Genomic DNA, 27,791 nt, shown 5'->3' with positions numbered 1-27,791 from the left:
TATAGTCATATGCTGTGTCTCAAAATTTTCTGAGGGAACTGTACCTGATACTGTACTGTACACCTTAAAGAAGGATTGAAATGGGGATATCTGACTTAGTGATTTTCTTTACATTTCTGATATTTCAAAATAAAAGTTTGTTTTATGCCAGTACTATTTTTAAACTGAATGTATGTATATTCTCATTTTATATAGTTATGTTTAGTTTCTTGCTTTTAGCTATTTTCCATTTTCATTGTACGATTTAAGGTCATGTAATAGGATATAATTTAGATTTAAGTTTTGTATTTAATATTTCATGATTAGCAATCTAAAGTCTAATACTGTTAACCATTCACGAATAAGTTCTTCAACTTGATCAAGTAATAAAGCCAACAATATTTCAATCTGGAAACCTGAATGTACCTGATACTATACACCTTAAAGAAGGATTGAAATGAGGTTATCATGTATATTGATTTTCTTTACATTTCTAATAATTTCTAAAAAAAATTGTGTTATACCAGTACTACTTTTAAACTGAATGTATATATATTCTCATTGTATATAGTTATGTTTAGTTTCTTGTTTTTAGCCATTTTTCATATTTATTGTACAATTTAAGGTCACGTTATAGGAAATAATTTGGATTTAAGTTTTGTATTCAATATTTAATGATTAGCTATCTGAAGACTGGAATGACTTGAAGTGAAATGATATAAAGAGGTATATTACAACTTTTGTATTTTAAACACAAGACTTACCTGGTGGTTATATATATATAGCTTACGTCCCCTGACGTCACGGCAGAAAAATTCAATTCTCGCGCCAATCGCCGATTGGATAGCCAGGTGTGCTACTCATGAGCCCCTGGCGAGGTACCCGGAAACCATTCCCTCGGTATTCATATCTTCCCTGCCGGCGCTAGCGCTAACATTGGTTGGATATTCTCGCATTTTGACTCTTTATTGCTATCCCTTTGGTGAAGTACAATAATTCTGGTTTTTTGACTCTCGCTTGATTGATTTTTCGTTTGGATACTCTAGTTATATGTTTGGATATTGATTTTTTGACCCTTGCTTGTATTTGATCTCTATGTCAAAGTTCAAAATGGCTACCCCCTCTAGTGGTTTTAGGGTGTGTGCTAGTGGGTGTAAGACCCGTTTATCAAAGGCCTCCATTGATCCTCATTCATTATGCATTAAATGTAGGGGTAAAGTTTGTAAACTGGATGATAGGTGTGACAAATGCTTTTATTTTGTCCGATCATGAGTGGCTTAATCTCGATCGTTATATTCGTAAGATAACTAAAGATAGGGTAAGACATAGTTCTTCTCCTTCTTCTAAAGATTCCTCTTCCTATGTCACTGCTCCTATTCCTTCTCCTGTAGTGGTTGTTCCAGATCCCCCTACGAGTACCATGAATGAACCAACACTTAAAGATATGATGTTGGCTATCCAGGCGTTGGGTACGAAGGTAGAATCTATCGCTGCGGATAGAACGCAGTTAATGGCTGATGTTAAACAGCTAAAGAGTGAAAGTGCTAAAGGTACAGTGAGTGTTATTAGTGCTGTGGAGGGTACGCCTGCTCGGGCTTGTCGTTCTCCTAGTCCTGGCCCTCTTCCAAGCTCCTCAACCCCTGGGAGAAGGAATGTCGAAAGACGAAAGGAAACGAGAGGCATTACTTCCCAAGCAGACTTTACCTCGAGTGTTCGTGATTTTTCCCAGGATGTTCGCTCTTACCGTAGAAAAGGCGAAGTTAAAAAGTTTGGCTCATCATCGGAGGATGATTTACCTAAAAGAGGTTGGAATCAAACTTCTAAACTTCTGAAGAGGAAAATTGACCTATGTCCTTCCAGGACATCGCAAGCAGGCTGTAGTCATTGGAACAGTCCTGAACGTTTTTCGTCTGAAGGAAGCTTGCCTTCTAAGTGGCCTGCTAGGACATTAATTGAAAATAGTCCTGCTGTTGAGCAATTATTCGACCAGGCCGTAACATCCTTTCATGCTCCTTCTCCTCCTTCAGATTGGATCTCACCCACTGTTCGCTCTAAGCAGTCTTTGAGTGGTGGAGAGGAAGAACTTACGATTAGTGTTTCACAAGACTCTAATTTTAAGATGTTGCAAGAAATGCAGCAGAAACTTGCATCTTTTATGAAAGGCTACCAACTTACTAAATCCTCCTCTCTTAACACTAAACGGCGCAAGGCGGAGAGTCGGCGAACGCTTGGTGATAAAGTTTCTAAATGTTTTGAGTGTGCTACTACGCACAGAGGTGATTGGGAAAGCAAACATTCTTCACGAAAGGCTGATCTCTCGGGCTTTCAGGAAGTCGAGCGTTCTCCTTATCAAGCTGCTGTTCATGCGCTTAGCAGTGATTGTGATCGTTCTGCTGAAAGTGCTTTCAAGCATTCAGCTAGGTGTAATGTCGAGCGTGCTCTTGAGCGTCCTCCACGACGTGACGTAGAGCGTAATGTCAGGAGTTCAACAGAACGCGAGCGTCCTCCAGAGCGTGATGTAGAGCGTGACCTCATCGAGCGTTCAGAGCGCAAGCGTCCTCCCATCGAGCGTTCAGCTGAACGCAAGCATGACCCCAGGCGTCCTCTCATTGAGCATTCATTGCAACGCAAGCATTCTTACATCGACCACCCTCTTGTATGCGATGCAGAACAACAAACATCTAGACAGGACTTTGAACTTAATGCAACGGTTCTTAACTCTGAACGCGCAGATCGAGAGCGTTCTGAGGAGCAGCGAGACTTGTTATTAGAGGAAGAAGTTGATGTTCCTTTCACCTTCCGAACCCTTTGAGGAGTTATCTGAGGACGAGGACTCTAAATCTTTTCGTCATTCGGTAGATTTAAAAAAAGCTAATGAAGATTTTTCATGTTGAGTTCCCAGAGTCTTTTATTCCTGTGGCTCCACGATTGCCTCCATCAGAGTTTACTCTAGGGAAACCTAAGAAAAAGTCTCTGTCCACTAAAATGGTGCTCTCTCGTTCATCTAAAAGAGCACTTAAATTAATGGGAGACTGGATGGGTGCCAAGAAAGAGCAAGGGAAAGCGGCCTTCGCATTCCCCCCTACTAGGTTGGCTTCTAGATCTAGTGTTTGGTACGATACGGGAGAGGTTCTCGGCTTGGGAGTTCCTGCCTCTGCCCAAGGAGATTTCTCAAGCCTGGTAGACGCTCCTCGTAGATCGGCCATGAGGAAGACTAAGGTGTTTTGGTCTACTTCTGAATTAGACCATTTACTCAAAGGTGTTTTCAGAGCCTTCGAGGTACTTAATTTCCTTGATTGGACTCTGGGGGCCTTGGGCAAAAAGGTGACTACACTCAAGGAAGGAGACTCTTCGAACCTAATCCACGTCATGTCATGCATGGACAAGGCGTTGTGGGACGGGGCTAATGAGTTAGCTGCTATTTTTACAGCGGGAATTCTCAAAAAGAGAGCCCAATTGTGTTCGTTCCTGTCTGGGAGTTTCATCCTTCCAGAAATCAGAATTGTTATATTCTCCACTGTCGTCATCTCTGTTCCCGCAGGACCTTATTAGGGAGATTTCTTGTTCGCTGGCACAGAAGGCCACTCAAGATCTGGTCTCGAAGACGGCAAGGAAAGTGTTGCCACCTGCTTTCATTAGCCGCAAACCTAAAGAGGTTGCTCCTTTTCAAAAGTTTTCTCAGCCCTTTCGAGGAAGACCTTCCGTTAGAGGTAACTTCAGATCAGATGGAAGGGAGACTAAGAAAAGAGGAGCAAGAACAGGGCAAAGCAGAGTCTGACTGCTTTCGCCTTCAGGCAGTAGAAGCCAGACTAAACATCTACTGGCAGGTGTGGGAGAAGAGGGGTGCAGATCCTTGGTCAGTCCAACTTCTAAGGAAGGGCTACAGGATCCCTTTTATAAATCAACCCCCTCTAAGGTTAACTCCTGAGTACATGGAGGAACTAAAGAGGCAAGCATTACAGCTACAAGTGTCTCTCATGTTGGAGAAGGAAGCTGTAGAGAAAGTACAGGACTGGAAGTCACCAGACTTTTACAACCGCCTTTTCCTAGTTCCCAAGAACTCAGGGGGATGGCGTCCAGTTCTGGACGTAAGTGCTCTCAACAACTTCATCCAGACAACAAAGTTCTCAATGGAGACGACGAAGTCGGTGCTTGCAGCGGTAAAGAAGGGCAACTGGATAGTATCACTGGACCTTCAGGATGCTTATTTCCATATCCCGATTCATCCAAAGTTCAAGTACATCCTGAGATTTGTTTTCCAAGGAGAAGTGTTTCAATTTTGAGCCCTGAGTTTCGGCCTCAACACTGCCCCACAGGTCTTTACAAGACTTATGCTCAATGTAGCAAGGATGCTCCACTCAAGAGGCATCAGAGCCTCCCTGTACCTGGAAGATTGGCTTTTAAGAGCCCACTCTCAAGATCGCTGCCTGAAGGATCTTCAGACAACTTTGAAGTTGACGGAAGAATAGGGTCCTCTAGTCAACAAAGACAAATCTTCACTGATACCTTCTCAAGAGATTATATATTTAGGAGTGATGATTCGGAGTCAGGTTTTTCGGGGTTTTCCATCTCCCTTAAGGACGGAGCAAGCACTTCAGAAGATACGAGCGTTTCTAGGAGAGCTGAGGTGGAACAGTTCATCTCTCAGGGAAGGCTGTACCTTCGACCACTCCAATTTCACCTTAACTCTTGCTGGAACAAGGAGAAGGATTTGGAGAAGGTGTGTGTTCCAATCTTGAAGTCAATGAAACACTGCCTGCAGTGGTGGAACGACCCGATCAAATTTCAAGAAGGTTGCTCATTAGAACTGAAGAGCCCAGACCTAGTGTTGTGTTCCGACGCCTCGGACTCGGGGTGGCGGGCAACACTGGGCAATGTGGAAGCATCAGGGATGTGGACAGAGATTCAGAAGTCTTTCCACATAAATAAAATCAAAAGGAGCTGCTTGCAGTTCTTTTTGCCCTGAAGAGCTTCGAAGGGTCAGTATGAAACAAAGTGATTCAAGTCAATGCAGACAACACCGAGGCATTGGCCTGCATTGCCAAACAAGGAGGAACACACTCTATTTCCCTTTGCGAAACAGCGAGAGAGCTGCTCATTTGGGCAAAGGAAAGACAGGTGACCTTACTTACAAGGTTCATCTAGGGGGAAAGGAATGTTTTGGAAGACGATCTCAGCAGGAAAGGACAAGTCCTATCCACGGAGTGGATTCTACACCTAGATGTGTGCAAGAGTCTGTGGAAACTTTGGGGTCGCCCCTGTATAGATCTTTTCGCGACTGCAAAGACCAAGAGACTAGAGACATATTGCTCCCCAGTGCCAGATCTCGAGGCAGTACACACAGACGCGTTCCTGCTAGATTGGGCAAATCTAGATGTGTACGCTTTTCCTCCGTTCAAGATCCTGTACAAAGTTCTTCAAAAGTTTGTGACAAGCAAAGGGACCAGAATGACCTTGATAGCCCCCCCTCTGGCCCTCAAGAAAATGGTTCACAGAGGTACTGGAATGGATGGTGGATACTCCCAGAAGCCTCCCTTTACGAGTAGATTTACTCAGACAGCCCCGCTTGGTAAGACACCATCAAAATCTCCAAAGTATTAGATTAACTGCCGTCAGACTATCGAAAGACTCACAAGAGCTAGAGGCTTTTCGAAGGAGGCAGCTAGGGCGATTGCAAGGGCTAGGAGGTCTTCAACCATCAGAATCTATCAATCCAAGTGGGAAGTTTTCAGGGAATGGTGCAGGGTCAACTCTGTTTCCTCTTCCAGTACCTCTGTAGCTCAGATCGCTGATTTTCTTTTATTCTTTTATTTGTCAGGTGGTCATTTTTTGTTCCTTGAGAGCGCCCCGGAATGGGTATTAGAGGAGGCTCTGTCCCAAAGAGGTGTGATCACCGGTTGTCAGCTCCTAGGGATCTTAAATTGAAATTATTTCAATACTTATCAGTATTTTGTATTCATTCAAGTTCCCACTCACTCCTCCACTTACAGTGGGTACTATATTTTTTTACATATGCTTGTATAGTACTATAAAAAGAATTAATCAAAATGGTGTGGGTGAGAGAGGACATTGTTTGGTTGCTTGTTTGCTACACACGGATATCCAAGTTAATTTGAAAATTGTTTGTTGTGCTGTTGTATCACAGGAAAATTTTTAAAATATAAAAGCCCAGTTACCTACTGATATGCAGTAATGTGAGTGCTATATAATATTCTATTATAGTAATTTCTAATTTCAAATTGCTTTTAATACTTTTTAAACAGTGCTAAAAATGATTTTGTAGTTGTCATTGAGGTTGACTATATAATCTTCTGTCAAAATTAATTACTGTATTTTCATATTTTTTTTTTTTACAGAGATGTGTGCATGGCAATTGTAAAGTCACCAGAATGGCTGATAGGTTTAAAAAATGTACGACAGGACCACAAAGGCAGGCGCATCACTCCTCTACGGATGCTTATCAGAAAATTCCCTGATGTTGCAGAAGCTGTTCTCGACAGGTAGTTTTGTCAATTTTACTTCACTTTGTCTTTATTTCTTTAAAGCCTGTGTCTTTTCCTATAATTATTGGACCTCCAGTGAAGAAAATGTTTACTGGAAACAAAGCACCAACTCAGCAAGGGAGATAAAAAAAAAAAAAACTTGTACAAGTAATCAAGACTAAATAGAATTGTTACTAATACTCTGAGACAAGAGTGGAAGAAATTGAATCCAAAATATTTCCTTGAACTAATTAATGGTGGGAAGATACATTAACTTTACTGGGGTAACCAGCAAATGGAAAGTGTCCAAGAAAACAGCCAATTATACTAACACACTAACAATAAGAATTAGATATTAAGGTCAAGAATTAATTTGATGACAAGGTCATGTAATTTTAAGTAACGACTAATGCTAGCCTTGTGATCCCTGGAAACTGAAATGTTGAGTATAAGTGTTTAGCGTAAGCGTAGTTAAAATCTTTTCAATAATTTAAGTCTGATAAACCAGATGTATCCCATCGAGATGAGCCATATTGTAAGTGGCTAATGAAGTTATAGGCAACAAATGTGATAGAGATTACACAAGCAAAAAGTGAAAAGATATGCCTATTATTTCAATACATTTGTTCCAGTGCAACATACAAACTTAACTCTCTTTACTTAGGAGTATTTATTTTCACAAAGCTGAAACTGTGCCTACCTATGGAAAAGACTAGATAACTGTAAAAGACCAATCTTCTTGGTTTGATGTAGAGACTTTGGTGAAAAAGAGGGAAAAAAGACGTAAAGAAAGAAAGTGGAATAGGTTAAAAACTGAAAGTACTTGGGTAGAATACAAAACTGCTACATGTCAATTTAACTACCTACTAAGAAGGAAAAAAAAGTTAATACTATAAGAGAAAGATCCTCGAAGAAGCAACAGACATAAATAAGTTATATCGTCTCCTAAATGGTATAATGGGAAATGTAAAAAAAAAAAAGCTACCTGATGGATACAGTGACCATGAACTAGCAAATAATTTTCTAGTATTCTTTAAAAACAAAATGCAAAATATAACCAGGTCCTTTGTAAATACTCAACATCAGATTAATGATACACCAGGAAAACAGACAAAATTAATAAGATTTGACAACATAACACAAGACATCACCAGGATTATCAAGAAAAGACACTGCGTGATCGATCCTATGCCAATATCTGAAGTAATTGGAGAGAGAAACTTTTCTAGTCTAGCCGAAATAATAATGAGAATAGCAAATGCAAGCATTGATGAATGTAAGTTTCCTAAATCCGAGAAAATGGCTATAGTTACACCAATTTTGAAAAATGCTCTGGACTACTAGGAATTAAGCTCACTTAGACCTATTTAGAATCTATCCTTTGTTTCAAAATTGCTTGAATACGTAATTCTTTAACAACTAGTTAGTCACTGAGAAGTAACAGAAGCTTTGCCTGACAACCAATGGTATAATGGGAAATGTAAAAGAAAAGAAGCTACCTGATGGATACAGTGACTAGGCACTAACAAACAATTTTCTAGTATTCTTTAAAAACAAAATTGAAAACAACCAGGTCATTTGTAAATACTCAACATCAGATTAATGACACACCAGGCAAACAGACAAAATTAAGATTTGACAACATAACACAAGATGACATCACCAGGAATATCAAGAGAGCAAAGAAACTGCGCAATCGATCCTATGCCAATATCTGAAGTAATTCGAGAGAGAGAACTTTTCTAGTCTAGCAGAAATAATAATGAGATTAGCAAATGCAAGCACTGATGGATGTAAGTTTCCCAAATCTGAGAAAATGGCTATAGTCACACCAGTTTTGAAAAATGCTATGGACTACCAGGAATTAAGCTCATATAGACCTATTTCGAATCTTGAATATGTAATTCTTGAACTACTAGTCGGTCACTTAGAAGTAATAGAAGCATTGCCTGACAACCAATCTGCTTGCAGAAAACTATGATGGATGAAAATAAATGTGGTATTATAATATTGCTTGATCTCAGTGCTGCTTTTGATACAGTTGTGCTTGAACTGCTACTAAATGATCTATGGTCCATCAGCGTTGAAGATCAAGCTTTCAAATACCTAAAAGACTACTTAGTTGGTAGAAATTACTGTGTGCAAATTGGAAACTCTTATTCATCATATGAACCCTTAAACAGAGAGGTACCCCAGGGGAGTGTACTTGGCCCAATCTTATTCTACGTCTATACAATTGGTCTATCAAAAATACTACAAAGGCATGGCGTGAAGTTCAAACTATTTGCAAATGACACATAATTTTACTTCTCTATAAATGATATAGATGACACTACTGAAACTCCAAACCGAATCCTTGATAGTGTTAAAGAATGGATGACATTTAAACAACTAAAATTAAATGAGAACAAAACTGAATTCATGGTGGTGGGTAAGAGAAATAGCGTGAGAAACTTGGGTGATATTCTAATGAACATAAATTATGACTCAATGCCGATATCTAGTAAAGTTTAAGATCTAGGTTTATTTCTTGACTGTAACGTGTCTCTCATTGCCCAAGTAAATAATGGTGCAACTTAAGAAATTACAAAATATAATAAACAGAGGAACAAGAGAAAGGATCACCTTTATACTAATTGATTTACACTTATGGCCGATTAAAGCGAGAATTGAATTTAAAATATGTACAATAACCTACCAAGTTATCAGGACCGGGCATCCAAAATACTTAGGAGAATTGCTACATATTGCGCAGCCAACAAATCATGTTGACATGATAATAAGTACAGATGGCTTCAAACTACTGGAACCTAGATATATATCTACTGTAGGCCCCAGAGCCTTTAACTATGCAGCCCCGAGACTATATGATAAGCTCCCACGAGACATCCTAATGATTGAAGACATTAAGGCTGTCAAGAGGAAACTGAAGACTGTCTTATTTCATCAGTCATACAACAGTGATGATTTAACAGCAAATGAACAACACGCGATATGAAACATTAAATACTCTGAGCAAACAAGGTAAAACGACTGTGGAGGTCCTGTAGAGAATGGGGTTCCCCTGCTGTATGGGACCGGAAAAGCAGCTTTCAAAGTAAAGTAGCTGACAAAATGGATTTTGACTTAGGAAAAATGCATTTTTGAGTGACATAGTCATGTCATCCTGATGGAAGTTCCTCAATTGCAGCTTTCTACTTGTGATATTTCTGCGAGTGGTATACCAGAGAATATTACCTGAGAGGTATCGCGAAGTTCTAACCTAACTTACGAACACTATTAGCTAACTAAACTATCCCACTATGATAAAATAATAGATAATAAACTTTCTATCATTCACGATCGCGCCTAACAAATATAAATGAAAACACTGTACTTAGGCTAATACAAAAATCACTTCCAAGCCGGCTGATCGATGAAGAAAAGATAAATAATAATCCAGCATTCGTGACACAACTGACTCCTGCTACAGTCAAATAGAAAATGCATTCGCCTAAGACATTCATAACTGTCCTAACCTAGCTAAAGGTTAAATAAACAACCTCAATTATACCAACAGTCTTTCCCACTACGAAAAACCATTACACCAACTACCTCTCGCTCGGTGGCGCGCGCATTCCCGGACAAACGCTCTCTCTCTCTCTCTCTCTCTCTCTCTCTCTCTCTCTCTCTCTCTCTCTCTCTCTCTCTCTATTTGGCAAAACCAAAGCAAAATCAAATTAATCCTCCACAACGTGGGCGAGAGAGCCATTACAACTCCTGGTCTCAATGTGCTACAACGAACACGTTTCCTGTAGAACCATTCATGGAGCAGCCATTGCATGACGCGAGGCCTCACGCTGGAAATTCGGAGGGGATGGAAAGTAACAGGTGGGCCATCAGGACGACATGGTTATATCACCCAAAAATAGATTTTTCCTATGTCAAAATCTGGTTTTTTTAGGCTCGAGCCATGTTGTCCTGATGAAAGATACATGAAAATTATTATTCATAGTTGTGGCCAGGAGAATTTTATCCCTTTACACCCCATAGACATAACCATATTTCCCTGAGCATTGGTAACTATGGTACTGTACCATGCTACGGTGCAAGCAATATGTTTGTAAAAAGTAGGAGCAAAGGTTATCAATATCACAGTCCCACTCACTGTGGAGAAGATCTTTGTCTCTTGTAGATGAAAAGACCACTCTATAAAACGAAGGTTAAAAATTGAGGTACACTACTTTTATTTTGTACAGTAGGTCTAATGAAAGTAAATGCAGAAAGGAACAGTAGTCTTTTATTGTTTCCAAAGATTCATAAATGTAACTGTAATCCATGTGACATTATATACAGTAGATATATACAGAAACCTGGAGTTTTCAGACCCCAAAATTATGTAACAGAGTAGTAAAATAGTAACATGCTTGGCATAAAAGTAGAAATATCACATTTGACTCTTTACAATATTAAATAGTACATTGAAAAGAGGAACAACAGTCCTCTTGCACAATGTAGACTGAGAAGTCCCAACTATACAGTCTATAAGAGTCTATATACACCACTTGAGAAGCTGGTTTAATCACACTACCAGCGGTCAATGCAAAGGGTTTCATCTTTTCCAACTGACGTAAGTAATGTATGAAGAACACTCTTGAAGATTGTCATCCTGTGTAAGCCTGCAAAGGACATAGATTGGAAAAAATTTAAGGAAAAGGCAACTTTTCTAGGCTCATGACCTGATAGTATGCTATCAGGGTCAGCCCTTCTGATGAAATAGGTGAGTTTGGACCTTAGCTGTTTCAGAGAAAGATTACATCCTGTCGTCTTCTCTTTAAAGGCCCGACTCTTTAACAGGTAAGCCTCAAGGCACTCCACGGGGTACAGAGAAGGGTCCTCTTGTTGTGGGACAATCTTTCAGGGCCCCCAGCGTTTCGTGGGAAGTTCTTTTTTCACCAGAAATGCAAGATCTTGGTAAAGATTTACCTCCCTCCATTCCAAGAATTCAATGTGGCCATCATCCCTTGAAAGTGCCACAATCTCTCTGACTTTAGCATTAGAAGCCATAGCAAAAAAAATATAAACTTTTGAGTGAAATCCCTTAGAGAAGTAGCGGCGTTATCTATCAAGGAGGCAAAGTGCAGAACTTTATTCAATGACCAAGAAATAGCCTTGAGAGGAACATTAGGTTTCAGTTTAGCACAAGCCTTCTGGATCAATTCTCTCCTTTGCAACTCCAAACTTTCCTTGAGTTGCGAGGGTGAGAAAATCGAGCTGAAGGTTTTTCATTATCCAAGAGGAAGCGAAGACAGTCTTCTGTTGAACATCCTGGGACAGCACTGGAGATGGCAGAGGGACCTGGAGAGGTTTTAGTTCCAGAACAAGAGGATACCAATTACTCTTGGGCCACTTGGGGTCCACTAAAGCCGTTGTTCTCTTGAAAATCCGTAGTTTGTTGAGGACCTTCATTAGGAGGTTGAATGGTGGAAATAGATAGATGTGAGACCACTGGTTCCAGTCGAGGGACATTGCATCTGTTCGTGTCGCTTCCGGATCTAAGTTTGGTGCTACATACCAGGGAAGCTTCTTGTTGAAGCTCATCAGAAAGAGATCGATTTGCAGTTGTGGGACTTGCTCTAGAATGAAACAGAATGATTTTGCATCCAGAGACCCCTCTGTTTCCCGAGGCTTGAATCTCGACAGGGCGTCCGCCGTCACATAGCGAACCCCTTCAAGGTGAACTGCTGAGATGCCAACGTCTTCGCTTTGCTAAAGTGAGGATGGTTAGAATCACATGGTTGATTTGAGGAGACCTGGAGCCCTGTCTGTTGACACAGTGGACTATTATCCTGTTGTCGATGACTAATATGTTGCGTGATTTTGTCCTTGGTTTCAGTTTCTTCAGAGTCAGGAACACTGCCATAGCTTCCAGAATATTGATATGAAATTTCCAAAATGTAATTGACAACCGACCCTGTACCTTCTTGAAAGGGTGAGTGTCCCCCCCCAACTTTGTTCTGGGTCATCTGTGTGAATTGTTACGGAAGGAAGAGGATTTTGCAGAGGGGCGTGTGTCAATAAGCACTTGCCAGTGGACCACGGCTTGAGCTGCTTTCGCAGTAAGTCCGGAGTTTTGTGGTGAAGATGTCTCCAAGGATTTGATGCATTTCTTCTCCAGACTCTTAGCATCATTGAGTCTTTTCTCAGGGTTGGGTCTATCACGGCAGCGAACTGCAGTGAACCAAAGACTCTTTCCTGTTGCCACCTGGTGAGTACTTTTGAACAAAGTAGTTACCTGACAGAGTTTGTGACTTCCTTTCTCTTGCCTTGTGGTAGAGAAAGGGTGTGTGACTTTAGATTCCAGTGAAGCCCTAGCCACTGGAATTTTTGAGCTGGAGACAGCCTGAACTTTTCGAAGTTCATCTGGAAGCCCAGAGACCAGGAATTTCATGACTTCTTGAGCTGTCCGAAGACACTCTGATTTCGTTGTAGCCCAGACCACCAGTCATCCAGGTATACCATCACCTGAAGGCCTCTGTTCTGTAATTGTTGGATGATGGCCTCGGCTAGCTTTGTGAAAATCCTTGTAGCTATATTGAGCCCGAAGGGCATAGCTCTGAATACTTAAGCCTTTCTTGCCAGTCTAAAACCAAGGTAGGGGAAGTGCCAACCTATTGGGAGATGCAAATAGACATCTGTAAGGTCTATGGAGATGTTGTAGCCCCCCTGTGATAGTAGGGTCTGTATTTTTGAGTTAGTCAGCATCTGAAACATCTTGAACTGGGGTGATTTTTGTCTCCATTTCCAGCCTAGTCCATTTGAGACTAAGCTGTGAGCCCAGGGATCAAACTCCCATTGATCCCTGAACAGGTAAAGTCGCCCTCCTACCAGGAGCTCCTCATTGTTGGTGAGAAGGACCTGCGTCTATAGCAGCCTTGCCTCTACTTCCTCAGCCTCTAGACTGACTGCCCTTTCAGCCCTTCCCCTGCCACTGGCACTCTTCTTTTGAGCTCTGACAGGGTGAAATGTAGTGGTGGCTCTATTGTATACCGGGTTGAAGGCTGGAGACTGTGATACATACTGCAGGGTAACTATGTAAGGAGTCTGAGGGATGGCGGCAACTGAGGCTGTAGCAACAGCAAAGGATTTCTTTCCCTTAAAGCGTTGTCTAGGCTTCTTCCCCTTGGGTTGAGGTCCTTCTCTAGGGTAAATTTCCTTTTAGAGGACATAACTCACTTTTCTGTGTGGCTCTTATTCTCCTGAGTCACTTTATCCTCGACTTCCTTAACCAATTTCTTGGGGAAGAGGTCTTTCACCCAGATGTTGGAATCGATCAGTTTTCTAGGTTCATGTCTGATCATTGCTGCAGCTAGAACGTGTTTTCTACATGCTCTTCTGGCTAGAAAAAAAACCCATCAAGATATCTATGGAACATGGTTAGGTAAGTCTTTGCCAAGACAGGGAAGAGATCAGATTTGGAAGTTTACAATTAGCATCTCCTGATAAGATTGGAAAGTTAAAGAGTAAGATAGCCTCTCTTTAGCTTCCAGTTCTTTTCTCAATAAGGATTTGGGAAGCCTAGGCAGTTTCCCATTCAACTGCTTGCCTCTGATGTCTTTATCTAGTTTTCCAACATTAAAAGTATGATGGACATCTTCCTAAATGTCTGAATCATAAGGAAGGGCTAGGGAGACAAGTTTGCATTCCTCTAGGACTGGCAATGGTCTACTCTCCACTACTGCTTTCTTTACAACCTCTAAGCTTTTAGAGGCGAAGGGAAAGACAGTATCCTTGGGAGATACAATAGTGGCCTGGAGAAAGTTGGGTATTAGTGAAATCGGCCATCTTTAGCTCCTAAACCTAAAGAGACTGAGCCTTGCTATGGTCCAGGATGACTGTTTCCTTAGGGATAGTATCATCCCTAATAGACTCTTCCAAGTTAAACCTTACGTAGCAGTAAGGATAACTATCAATCGACGGGAAGAATTCCAAGTCCGAAACTGGCATAGAACCCAAACCCTTTTCGGTATGGAGGTACCCTTCACTTAAGGCCATATGTTCATCATAACCCCAAGTGTTCTTAACTGTGCATTGTGGTAGGCTCGAAGCTGGGGGAGCCTTAGAAGCAGGTGACTTTTGTAAAGCTTCTATTCTTGCCATGAGGGCCACTTGAGAACGTTCATGTTTGGCATTTAGTCCAGGGAAGGAAAAAATCTCACCCACCTAGGGCCAAAATAGATACCATAAAAGCTATTTTGTCCAAAGATAGCAACGAAGAGTACTTAAGTTACCTTGGGACTAGACAAGGTTTTCAAAGTAAGTAGACACACTAGCAGGCACAAAGGGGAAGGGAAAAGGATGATGGTGTGAGACTCAAAAATTGTTAAGGCGGCAGGACAGCAAGGCCTAACTGCCACATTAGAACAGGGATAGTGTTCTCAGGGATCTGCAATGATAAGGCACAGAGGACAAGTCCTCACAACCAGCCATAGCCTACCACGAACTAAGAGGGAAGCCTAAGAATGGGTAAGGCGGCACAAGGTGGTCTACCTGTCAGCATTAGAACTGGGATAATGCGTTCCAATGGGTAAACAAGAAGTAGACGTAGGGAACAAGTTCCCAAGACCTGCGCCGCCTTGCCAAACATATACTGTAAGCTAAGTGGAAAATGAAAACAGTCACCCTAGGACAACTGTAAAACACTATCCAACACCCATAGGGACCTTCAGGACTGCAACTTCCCGCTGTGACGAGTCGACAGCATGAGAGGATGGGCAGCCTCATGAAACCAGTAAGGTTAGGTGAAAGAAGGGGATGGTGCACAAGTGTAAATTCACCAGGTTGGCTGCCGGCCAGGGTGGATATTGCCTAAGTCATTGCTGATAAAAGACACACAAGAAACACTATAAAAGGGGTTTGGATACCCATAATCATACCACACTAAAAGAATAATGTAAAATATATTCGTTCACTGATATGACTAAATGACTAAGTATTTCTAAGTGATTTGGAAACATGATGCAATGGTGCTGACCACATGCCGACCACATACAATAAAAAGCATACATAGTGAGTAAAAAACGGTGTGGAGACGCAAAATTCTCCAACACACAAGAAAAGGGTACTCAACTTAGTCGATGAGAAAGAAGCTGAAGCATCCATGATCGCCAAATCACTCAAAAAGCTAAGAATAACTGGCAGAAAGTCTCCAAGCAAAAATCAAAGATGGCGTCCGCCAAAGGGAATGGATTTACAGGAAACATGTTAGTTGTAGCACATTGAGATTGAGAGTTGTAACGGCGCTCTCGCCCACGTATCCTACCCTATCCCTTATCCCTCGAGACAAGGTTAACTCTATTTTGCGAAGGATAACCATGGCTTGTTATTAACACGTCCCTGATTTATACACAATATCTCTCGAGATATTCACTCCGGAGGTTAGAAGTCTGTGATACCTCTTAGTTAAAATTCTCTGGTATATCACTTGCAGAAATATCCCAAGTAGAAAGCTGCCATTGAGTAACTTCCATCAGGACGACATGGCTCGAGCCCAAAAAGCTCTTTAGTAAGGTATAACTACCCCCCTGGGAGGGAGAAGCGGGGTAGGCTTGATCCCACTCACACCAGCACTGGCAACTAACAGTCACTTTTTTTATCCCCTCTCGGTGAAGTAAATATGTAGTCTTTCTCTCCTGCTAAATTCTTTTAAGTGGTTTATGATTAAAAGCAACTGGCCTAAAGCTTAATAAAAAAGAATCCTTTTTCTTTCAGAGCTGCCTTCCTTTGGACTCTCATCTTTCCCGTGCAAGGCAAGGTAGCAAGAGGTCTTTGACCTTGGCTTCTGTTCGCCTCAATGTTCGCTCTGCTTCGGCAGGCAGATGTGAGCGGTATTTGACAAGAACTCCTTAGAGTGACTTGTCTGGTAACCCCTTCACGGTGAACCCAGAAACTAGCTTCGGCTACATTTGACAGGCAACACTCAATGTCGACCTTCAACTTGCGCTCGCCTCATTGACGGGAAGCAGAGAGTGCAGCCTGGAGGTTCACCTCCAGGTGTTGGAGAACTTTCCCTTCCGAGGTACAGTCCCTCCACCAGCCACTGTCTAGCAATCTTCCTGCTTGTGGGGAAAATTGATGACAGCGGCAACAGAAGTTGGTCATCTTTCCCGCCCATGGGAGAGACTACCTTCACCTGTGTGGTTTCCCCCTTCAGGGGATTCCTCCCGAGCAACTAACAGTCACTTTTTTATTCCATCTTGGTAAAGAAAAGATTTATTCTTTCTCTCCTGCCAAATCCTTTTAACCAGTTTATGATTAAAAGCAACTGGCCTGAAGCTTAATAAAACTCCTTTTTCTTTTAGAGCTTCCTTCCTTTGGACTCGGAAGGTAGCAAGAGGTTTTTGGCCTGGGCTTCTGTTCTCCCCAATGTTCGCTCTGCTTTGGCGGGCAGGCGTGGGAAGTATTTGACAAGAACTCTTTAGAGTGACTTGTCTGGTAACCCGTTCGGGGTGAACCCGGAAATGGGCTTCGGCTAAATTTCACAGGCAACACTCATTGTCGACCTTCAACTTGCGCTCGGCTCATTGACGGGAAGCAGAGAGTGCTGCCTGGAGGTTCACCTCCAGGGGTTGGAGAACTTTCCTTTCTGAGGTAAAGTTCCTCCACCAGCCACTGTCTAGCAATCTTCCCGCTTGCAGGGAAAATTGATGACCACGGCAACAGAGGTTGGTTGCCTTCCCCATCCGTGGGAGAGACTACCTTCACCTGTGTGGTTTCCCCCTTCAAGGGGTTCTTCCATCGGGAATTTTATTCATCCATGTCTCACCTTTGCTCTTAGGAGCTTTGTGAAGAAGAATTTAAGTGACTGCTTGCAGTCCCTACTCATTGCTGCCGGACCCTGAGGGTACAAATTGAGTCTCGTTGCAACTTCTCTCTAAGGTCTTTGCTGCAGGTGGTGGTAACTGCTGGCCGCCTCCTATCCCATTGACGAGTCTTGTAGGCCTTAATGCTTCGGAGTTATTTCTGACCTCATTCCTTTAGGCACAACAAAGCTCTTAGAGCTTTGGGAGGCTAGGGCCTGTACATCATGGGTTTCAATCTCTTACGAGGGAGAAACGTTTGTAGAGGATTTCAAGTCTCCGGTCTTACAGAATATCCTGACCAACTGTTACAGGTACTTGCCCAGTGAGGTCCCTGAGGTTATATCTGAAAAGAACAAGAGAAGCTTGTCTGCAGCTCAACAGGCTCTTGGTTAGCACAGGAAGAACTAAGAGGAAAGTTATAAAGGGATGATGCAAAAGGAAATAGTCCACAATCAGGGGGAAAAGTACAGGAATGAAAGACAGTAGATAAGTAAACCGGCCAAGACCTGGTCATTATCATTAAATCATCAAAAGGGGGTTAGCCCTTAAGATAATGAGAGTTGTACAAGACAGCCAGGATGCCAAGAATTGAAAATTCAAGGGATATCCTGACAACCAGGGAGGATCCAATCAACCAACTTCAGAGGATAATGTTCCCCAGATATGGAAGAGGAAAAGGAGGTTTAGATGACCAGCCTAAGGCTGCAGCTAAGGTGGCAGAAGGGAAAAAGAGTTCCCCCCTTATCCCACTCACATCCAATGCTGGAAGAACTCAAGGCGACAAGAGTGGAAGCAGGGACAGAAGGCAACAATTCTGCCAGGCAAAGGAGTCAAGACTCCAGAGCAAGAGGTACATAGCCCAGGATGAGAAGCTGTAGTCATAGACTAGGTAACTACTACGGCAGCAGAGGAGAACCCTAAGGGGTACTAGCTTTCTACCTGAGTAGGGTTAGGCTATAGGAAATACTGTGCAGGCAAGCCTAGCCTACATAGCAGATGAGGGAAAACTCAAATGCCAGGGTAACTGTAGTTCCTAGGACAGTAAAGGGTTATGGCCTAACTAGGAAGGGGAAAGGGTAACTAGATAACCCAAGATTGGTCTCTTAGGTGGCAGAGGGAATTACTCCAGGGAAGGAATGAAAATCTTGCCTACCTAGGGCCAGACTAGATAGCCCACAAGCTATTCCGTCCATCTGTATAGCAATGAAGGACACTTCAGTCGCCAGGGAACTGGACTGGAAGAGGAACAAAATTCCATAGCAAGTAGATGCACCAACAGGCACAAAGGTGGAGGGGGTAGGAGGGGAGACTCAGAAATTGGTGAGGTGGCAGGACAGGAAGGCCTAACTTTATCATTAGAACTATGGTAGTAGGTTGGGTAGAGCACCAGCCACCTGTTGAGATACTACTGATAGAGAGATGTTGGGTTCTTTGACAGGCCAGACAATACTAAAATTGAATACTTCTCTTTAGTTACGGTTCATTTTCCCTTTGCCTACACATACACTGAATAGTCTGGCGCCGACCGTGCGACAGCCGTGGGCAACAAAAAGCATGCACATCATAAAAATAACGGGGTGGAGACGCGAAATTTTCCTACACAAAAGGAAACGGTACTCAACTTAGTCGATGAAGAAGAGGCAGAAGCATCCATGATCGCAAAATCACTAAAAATATCTATGAAAACACATAGAAAAACTTCAAACAACCATCAAAATGGCACTGCTAGAAGGAATGGTAAACCAGGAAACGTGTTTGTAGTAGCACACTGGGATCGGAAGTTGTAACTGCTCTCTCGCCTACGTATCCATTCTTATCCCATATCCTTTGAGACAAAGTTAACTCTCTTCTGGGAAGGATAGCCGTGGCTTGTTTCAAACACATCCCTGTTGTATACACGATATCCCTCAGGATATTCGCTCCAGGGGACAGAATCCTGTGATACTTCTAAGGTTAAATTCTCTGATATATCACTCACAGAAATATTGCAAGTAGAAAGCTGCCTTTGAGGAACTCCCATCAGGACGACATGGCTTAAGCCCCAAAAAACGATATGCCCTGTAATTCGTTGTAGTGGTTTGCGGACTGTGGCCAAAGGTAGCACCCAAACTGCCTAGTATCCAAATGCCGACCACAACCCGACGTTCACTACACAACAACCATACAACGGTGGAATACCCAAAAACCTAAGTAACAGTTCAAAGCACTTGATTTATAATGGCCAAGGGGACCCAGCTAGATCCTGACTTAAACCTTTACTTCTCCAGCTTGCTGATCATAAGTACTGTATAAGAACATTAGGTGAAAGGGAATATTATAATTAATAAAGGAACACACTGTGGGAGGAAAGAATTATGATAAATTACTGTACTTAAGAGATCTTAAAAAACAGTGGCCAGGGAAGGGAAACTGTGGTGAGAGTTTCTGAAATAAAATGCTGTACTGTATACATAAAAAACAAGAAATGTTTATTTGGAAAAACTAATAGGAATAATATTACAGTATATCAATTAGAATAAATAATCAAAGGAAAAATTAGCATCCCTTACGTAAAACTTCAGCATCCGGGTAATAAAATAAACAAATTACACAATCAAGATTTCCACTGGGGGGACACTCATAAGTGTTCCTATACAGTTCAAGTATAACCAGGGGCACTTCTAACCGTGTAGCTATTTGGGCAAGTACCAGTATGCCATCTCAATAGTTCCAGTTAACTATTAATGTTAATGACACCTAAACGTTTGACTGTCCACAAAAAGACGGTTTTAGGCTCCCTTACGATCACTTGGTTCTGGGGCAGACATTTAAAAAACTGTTCATCACTAAGTTCCAGTATGGAATCACCTTTAGTGATCTGGTGATGTGGAGTGGCAATATCTTGATCCTTGTTGATGAAATCTTGGATTCGCAAGGTTTTCAACTGTCGAAGCTCTTTTTCAACTAAACTGAGAATACTGAAGAAGGACCGTGCCTGATGTCAAAACTCCTCTAATGACAACATCTAGCTGAGCATTGAAAATTGAGTTCAGTTACCTCTCTAAAAAAAAAAACCCCTACAGAGAGTAGGGCGTGCTGCAAAAACAAAGGTGGTTAGACAACTGGTAGGACCAAAAAAGATATTACAATACTTTCTGTTATACAAAAAAAGTTAAATTTATTGCTTGCAAACTATGTAAACCTATTTAAGAAAAATTGAAATCTTTAGTCAATATATGGAAAATCATTATAGTACAGTACTGAGGTAGAATATCAGACATTATGACAAAAGGGAATTGATAATGAGAGTTACTTTAAAACATATATAACCCAAGCTTGTTATATGTGGAAATGGTTTGTATTTTCCCCAGCTATTATTAATTTTTTTCACATCCCCCCCCTCTAGATTTTTTTTGGGTCCACTCAACATTGTCTTATGACTAGCAACAACGCCCTTCACCAACTTCATATATTCAAGTGAAAATTAAAATTACCTTGCAGAAAATAGACTCAGGAAAAAGGTAGGATGATCGACTAAAGATTTAATTCATCATCCCTTCCTTCAGTTACATATCAAATTACATAAATTTACATTAGATACAATACATTTTTTTCCACAGACTCATGACTTAATAAAAAAGCAATAGGAATAGACAACCTTTTAAACACAATGGAGATCCAGTACTTAAAAACAAAAAGTTAGATTATTGTCTATTCCTCCCAACAATGCTTCAATAATATACAATATAACAATTTCCTTATATTTACACAAACAATTTGTTATTGCAGGAATACGTTCAGGATTTATCAAGAGAAAAAATTTCATTCATTGCAGTCCCAAAATCAATTTAAAAAACCTATAAAACTCATTGATTTTGGACTACAGGTGTTACATGATAAAAGCAATTTATTGAATTTATTATAACTGTCACGGTCAAAGTCAATTTACAGTACAACAATAAATACAACAGTTACAGAAACCGTGACTAAATAAAGATTTCCTCACACCACGTGTCCCTTTCTCAGCCTTTCATATACCCAAAGTGGGAATTAAAATATAACTAATAAGAAGAAAAAAAGGGTAATTATTATCAAAACTTCCTTAAAAAAAACTGTACCAAGATTAATTCAGTGGGAAATTTATAGTTCTTCTTCTGAGTCTGAAAATTCTGTCTCGGGACATGCGCCGGGATTCAGCAATCTGCTGGCGAGCCATATTAATATCTCGCAGCACAGGAGACAGTCTAAGCCGGCGACTCCAGATACAGGCTGGGTGTCTTTAATCGATCGATAACCTCACATAAGAGTTGGTATCTGCGGGTGATCGACACACTTTGAGGTAAACCAGAGACAGAATCCGTAGACTCAGAAGAGGACAATAAAAATCCCGAAAAATCAGGCCATGACTCGGGGCAACGTTGTGTTTCGGGCGACCTAAACAGTGTTGTAACGTTCAGGTTAGATATACCTGATTGTGCCACTTCAGCCTCGAGCTCTGACCGGTATTTTAATCCACCATCAGAATGTAGGAAAGGGTTTGTATTCTGAGGGGACTCAGGAATGGAGGATGGTTCCCTCTCTATAATATTCATGTGGTCAGTGAGACGAGGTTTCCACTCCAGGACTCGAGACTGAAATAAAGTAGGCCAAAGACATTAACTTTTTGTTTTGTTCTTGGTAGGAATATACTGGACGCAGCCTACCTGACACTGGATTCACCCCGAGAACAGTTGGTGTATGACCACACTACTGTTCTTCAGTTGTCTCCCAAAGCACTCTCAGTCTCCTCCCTGCATACCGAGACTACTGTCATGAAGGTAACTGATCCTGAATCTGATCAGGGAGTGTTCTCCGGAAATGCTCTTCTGTCCTTTAGTCAGGTGTCCAAGATCCAAGGAGATCATCGACAGATTCAATCTGTCATTAAGATGATCTACTCTGGGGTTCCTACATCTCGAGTTCCACGCTCCTGTCTACCCTATAGGAGATGTTGGTCGAACCTGGAAGTTCACCAGGGTTTGCTAGTGAAGCGGAACCCAGACGGCTCAGTAGTCCCAGTAGTCACCTTCAATGTGCGCACTCTCTTAATATGTAGCGGGACCTCGAGATCAGCTGATCAAAACCAAATGTAAACAATGCTTCCAAAATTGAAAAATAGAATACAAAAATATTTTGATAAAGCATATGATATACTATGAACAAAAAAAATTAAGTAATATACAGTAAAAAAGTATTGATAAAATATGACTTAGATGATTACCAAATCATGACTCAGCATAATAAATCTATGGAAACTTGACTTTAAGTTCGACATACGTCCAGATCAAGTTACGACACGTCTCTCGGTTGTAAGTCAGTGACTACCTGTAGATTGTGGTATGTGTACTGTACAAGATAATTTATACTTCAAAATCATATTAATTTTTTTTAATATGCTGCAAAAGTGACAAAATTGGAAAGTTCAGAGTTATATTTTACATTTCAAGCTTTATGATATATGTTTAAAAGCAGATATATGTATGTGTCTGATAAATTCTTAGCTATGTAAATAGTGGATTTATCAGTTTTGTGAAATTACTCTTTCTAGATGAGGTTATAATAGTTTGTTCCGGCCTAAATACAAACCCTCCGCTATTTATAGGGGTATACTTTCGGCGTAGCTGAAAGACGAGCCATGATAATTTTAGTGAGGGATAACTACCCCATCTGCTAGTTAGCGGGTGGGGGGTGGGGCAGACTGGCTACCCTGCTCACTCACACCTCTCGGCTGAGTAACCACTTTACTTTTTTACTCTGTAGAGAACGGAAATGCTGCCGTTCTCTCCCCCAAAGACTTTCCTTGATTGTTTTACTGTCATTTTTTTTCCTCTTGTTTATTTTCATTTACCTTATACATATATATATGCATGAATATATGTTTACAGTAAATGGAAGTTAGATACTTGTAATTTTAATTACTTTTGACAACGTATTCGGCGGCCTCTGCCGTAAGGGAGTTGTCATTGTGTTGATACTACTCCCCTATCTTGCCGCCCTCGCCTGCGTTGATGGTCAGTAGGTTCTCAACACTCGCGTGCGTTTGTTTCATTACTTGAGTTAAAGTTTATAACAGTTCAGCTCCCTTTCGAGGAATCATCTTACAAGGAAGGTGACTTATTCCCCAAATAGCTCATGTTGTGCAGCAGAGCATGAATTGTAGTTAATCACAACTTTTATTTTCTTTTCTACAGATAGCAGCGACGTAGAACGCAAGGCCGATGGCTTCGGCCGCCCTGTTCATTATCCTGCGCTTCATGTGGTAGCTCGTGAACTGTCCATGTTAAGAGGTAGCAATAGTTATCAACCTTCAACTTGAACAAGGCTTGTTGTTGGTAAGCATAGTTAGCTGCCAGGAGGTTCGCCTCCAGGGGTTGGAGAACTTTCCCTTACAAGGGAGTGTTAACTTCCCCGGAGTTGGGTTGCTCCCCTTCCGAGGGAGAGCTTCCCCACTTCAGCCGTTCAGCAACCTTCCCCCTTTCGGGAAGAATTGCGGACAGCTCGACGAGGTTCGCTTCTGCTATCTCATCGCCGAAGACTGTGCTTCTTCCCCTTGAATTGGGGAAAAGCAAGTCTAAGGCTTGTTCCTCCTTCGAGGTTGAACTTCTCTCTCTCGTTCGCGAGAGAGAGATCATTATGCCTACGCTTTTTTTCCTTAGAGCTGGGAGAGAGCTTGTCTTAGGCGATTTCCTCCTTCAGGAGGACTTCACTCTCATTTGCGAGAGAGATTATTACGCCCCCGTTTTACCCCCATAGAGCTGGGAGAAAGCTTGTCCTAGGTGATGTCCTTCTTCGGGAGGACTTCTCTCTCGTTCGCAAGAGAGAGATTATTACGCCTACCCTGTTTTCTCATAGAGCTGGGAGAAAGCATGTCTTAGGCGATGTCCCCTTTCGGGAGGACTTCCCTCCCATTCGCGAAAGAGAGATTATTATGCCTACGCTTTTTTCCCATAGAGCTGGGAGAAAGCTAGTCTTAGGCGATCTCCTTCGGGAGAACTTTCCTCTCGTTCCCGAAAGAAAACTGTAGGAGTTCGCTGATCCACCAGGGTCGGTGGCAGAGCTTTCTTCGAAGCAGGGTTCCCCTTCGGTGGAAGGAGTCTCTCGTTCTTGAGAGAAGACCACCTTTGGGCATCGGCGGCCCCCCCCCCCCTTACGCTTATGGTTCTCCTCCAGGTGCAGAGCAAGAGCCTTATCTTAACCCTTTTACCCAAGCCATTTGGAACTTTCCAACCCTTAACCCCCAGGCATTTTCCTTTTCAAGTACATTTTGCAATAGAATTTTTTCTAATTGCGCTAACAGCCTTAATTTTCGTCATAGAGAGGTCAGGTGGGTCTCATTATTTTGGAAAATGCCAGAAGTTTCTCATAAAGTTATCAAAAATATGCAAAATAATGTAAATAACAGTGTTTTGCAAGGACGTACCGGTACTTCTATGGGGGGTAAAGGGATGAGTTTTGTGAAACGTACCAATATGTCCATTTGGGGTAAAAGGGTTAAGCGACGTTTTCCTTCGGGAGAACAAACCTCCCCTGCGGAGGAATTATCTTTAGATCTGGATCAGTCTCCCCATCGGGCGGAGTCTACTGAACGTTCCTCAACGGAGGTTCATAATATGGAAGGGTTTGTAACTCCTCCCCATCCCGGACGTTCTCTTCTTCTTGCTGTGAGGAGACGTCTTTTTGAACCTGCTGGTTCTCCTCACGTTGACCCCTCAGGGTCTCGTCACAGTCACCCTTTGGGCCGACATGATCGTGAGCCTTCGGGCTCCGTCGTGCTTATCCTTCGGGCTCACCCGACTTGAAACCTTCGGGCTCACCCGACTTGAAACCTTCGGGCTCACCCGACTTGAAACCTTCGGGTTTCAGTTATGCCGAACCTTCGGGCTCTCGTAACGATGGTAACGTTGAGCCTTCAGAACTTCGTGCCATCAGTCACGCTGATCCTTCGGGGTCTCGTGACGAGAGGAACTTCGGTTCCTCGTTACGCTGAACCTTTTGGGTCTCGTAACTTTAGTTACGCTGGACCCTTGGGCTCTCGTAACTTTAGTCACTCTGACACTTCGGTGTTTTGTGACAGGGAAACTTTGGTTTCTCGGTGCGCTGAACCTTCGCAGTCTCGCAGCACAAACTACGTTAGGCCTTTGGTCTCTCGTGCCTTAAGTCACGCTGACCCTTTGGGGGTTCGTGACAGAGGAACTTCGGTTTCTCGTTGCGCTGACCCTTCGTGGCTCGTGACAGAGGAACTTCGGTTTCTCGTTGCGCTGACCTTTCGGGTTCTCGCAACACAGTACATGCTAAACCTTTGGGTTCTCGTGACCCTAGTCATTATGAGTCTTACTTGTATGACAGAGAGTTTTCGGACTCTAGTTGTGTTGAGCGTTCGTTCTCACACAACTTTTGCTACCGTGAACTTTCGTGTGATCGTAGCAATGAGTTTTCTCCTAAGCACCAAGAGTTTTACTCGTAAGACAGAGAGTTTTCGGAATCTCGTCACACTGAGAGCTCGCACGCTCGAACAACTAGGCGCACGCAATCAGTTTATTGTTAATGAACTGCGCGAACAACTCTTTCATAAGCGTGCGTAATCATCTCGGTTCGTGCACGCATGCGCGACCAACTCAGCACACGCGTGCGCTACCAACTCAGCACAAGCGTAACTATTCTGGTGCGCGCACGTACAGTGAAGCGTTCGGGCGCATATGTCTATCTAAATTCGTGAGCGCGCGGCGAAGTGTTTGCGTGCGCATGTAACCATCTCGGTTCGCGCGCGCGCAAGAGTCTTACTCTTATGACAGTTTTCGCGCGCAAGAGTTTTACTCCTATGACAGAGTTTTTGAACTCGTCGCGCGGATTGTTCGCGCGCGTGGCCAACTTTCCGCGCGTGACCATCGTCATCAAGAGTTTTACTCTTATGACAGTCTTCTGACTCATCACGCAAGTGTTCGCGTGAGCGCAATAACCTGTAGGGATGCCTGCTGCCTAGGGGTTTCCGTCTCCCTACAGGTAACTATGAGACTGTTCCTTTGGGTTCTGGTCCTGTGAACCCCAGTGGGTTCATATAACACGATTCCTGAAGATTCCATCAGGAATCGGCGACACAGTTCCTGTGAGTTTTTGTCACAACATCCCTTAGGGTCGGGAGAATGGAATTCACAAATAGAATCTGAACCCCTAGGTTCTCATCGCGCCGAATCTCTCGGTTCCTGCGATCTAGTGTTTTTTCTGAAAACTCTATGGTCGACCTCCCCCCCTCCCTAGGGTTGGGTCTTCCAAAAGCGTGACTTAATACGTCAGTCTACACTCCCAGCTGATTACTATGTCAGCTAGGCTGATTTCGCCAGCACCGATCCTTTCGTTTTTGAACAAACCACCGTCATCTTCCCTCCACCCTCTCGCTTCAAGTGGTTGGGTTAGCAGACGGAAATTAGCGGGGAATGAAAAGTTCTTTACATTCCAGTTCATTTCCCCTGGCAGGCCTTGCCTGAATTAGACGGTAATTTTCTCACTAGTGAGAAATCGTTTGATGGCAACTCCTTCGGTTAAGCGGTCGATGGCAATTATGTCTGGTCTTCTTGAAGCAAACCCCCACATACGATACTTCACCCTTTTCGGGAGACTCGTTCATGAGAAGTTTTACAGAACTTCAACGGATGTTGTTAAAATTTCATGAAGGCCGTAAGCCTTCCCAAAGCATGCGCTCTATTCAAGACAAAACCGCGAGTTTATTGTCACAGACTCGAGTTCTACTGTTGGATTGAGTCAGCTGCTCCCATCATTGTACCTTGGGTACAACGACTTAACGTTTTACACGATAGACTTCTGAGACTTTCTATTCTACCCTTAAAGTGTTATTGTCTCAAACAATTAGTCCCGAAAGAACAGTGTTAGCTTACGTCTTAGAATGAGGGCAACATCGTAGGGCAGCTTTTCATTACGTTTACGAATGTTTCAAACCCCGCCCACAGGGAACCAGACATCCTTGTCTGGGCATGAATGCTGGCTAGCTCCTCCTATAAAGAGGAGGGGAAAACCAAAGGAGAAATGATCACTTTTATAATTTTATATTTTGTTTGAAAACATGTGCGCTCATTCAAAAAATTATTACAGCTAGTCAACGATCAAAAATTCCTTGGGCAATAATGTTGCGATTCGTTGCACATACACTATTCCTGCAACCGGATTCGTTGTAAACATTTCCTGAAGGCAGAGATTACGCATGCGCTAGCGAAGACGGGCATGTAGATATGCGTGCAAGCGATCTTTCTGCCAATAAGGGCTATATACATCTTACAATTAGAACTCCATTCTTTTAAGTTGTATAGTCATATCCCTTTCTGAAACCAGGTTATTCAGTACATTATTTGGCTACTTTCCTGTAACCAGACATACGGCATTTATGTTCTGCCTTCTTATAGGCATTTTTTCCTTTCCCCCGATCAGAAGTCTTAGTCTCCTGCAAAGGCTTTGGCTGGAA

General features: G+C 42.4%; 1 protein-coding gene across 7 annotated transcripts in view; it reads left to right on the top strand.

The window, feature by feature from the left end:
* LOC137658700 (transient receptor potential cation channel subfamily A member 1 homolog) overlaps positions 1-27,791 on the top strand; it is a 351,715-nt gene that overhangs the window by 196,462 nt on the left and 127,462 nt on the right. For all 7 annotated transcript variants that reach the window (XM_068393691.1, XM_068393693.1, XM_068393692.1 and 4 more), the window contains one exon: positions 6,336-6,479. In XM_068393691.1, the coding sequence (XP_068249792.1) occupies positions 6,336-6,479 (144 nt within the window). The remainder of the gene's footprint in view (positions 1-6,335; positions 6,480-27,791) is intronic.

The sequence above is a fragment of the Palaemon carinicauda genome, chromosome 19, assembly GCF_036898095.1.
Source record: "Palaemon carinicauda isolate YSFRI2023 chromosome 19, ASM3689809v2, whole genome shotgun sequence".
Lineage (NCBI taxonomy): Eukaryota > Metazoa > Arthropoda > Malacostraca > Decapoda > Palaemonidae > Palaemon > Palaemon carinicauda.
Note: the sequence above shows the minus strand (reverse complement) of the source record. Positions and strands in the feature narration are given on the sequence as shown.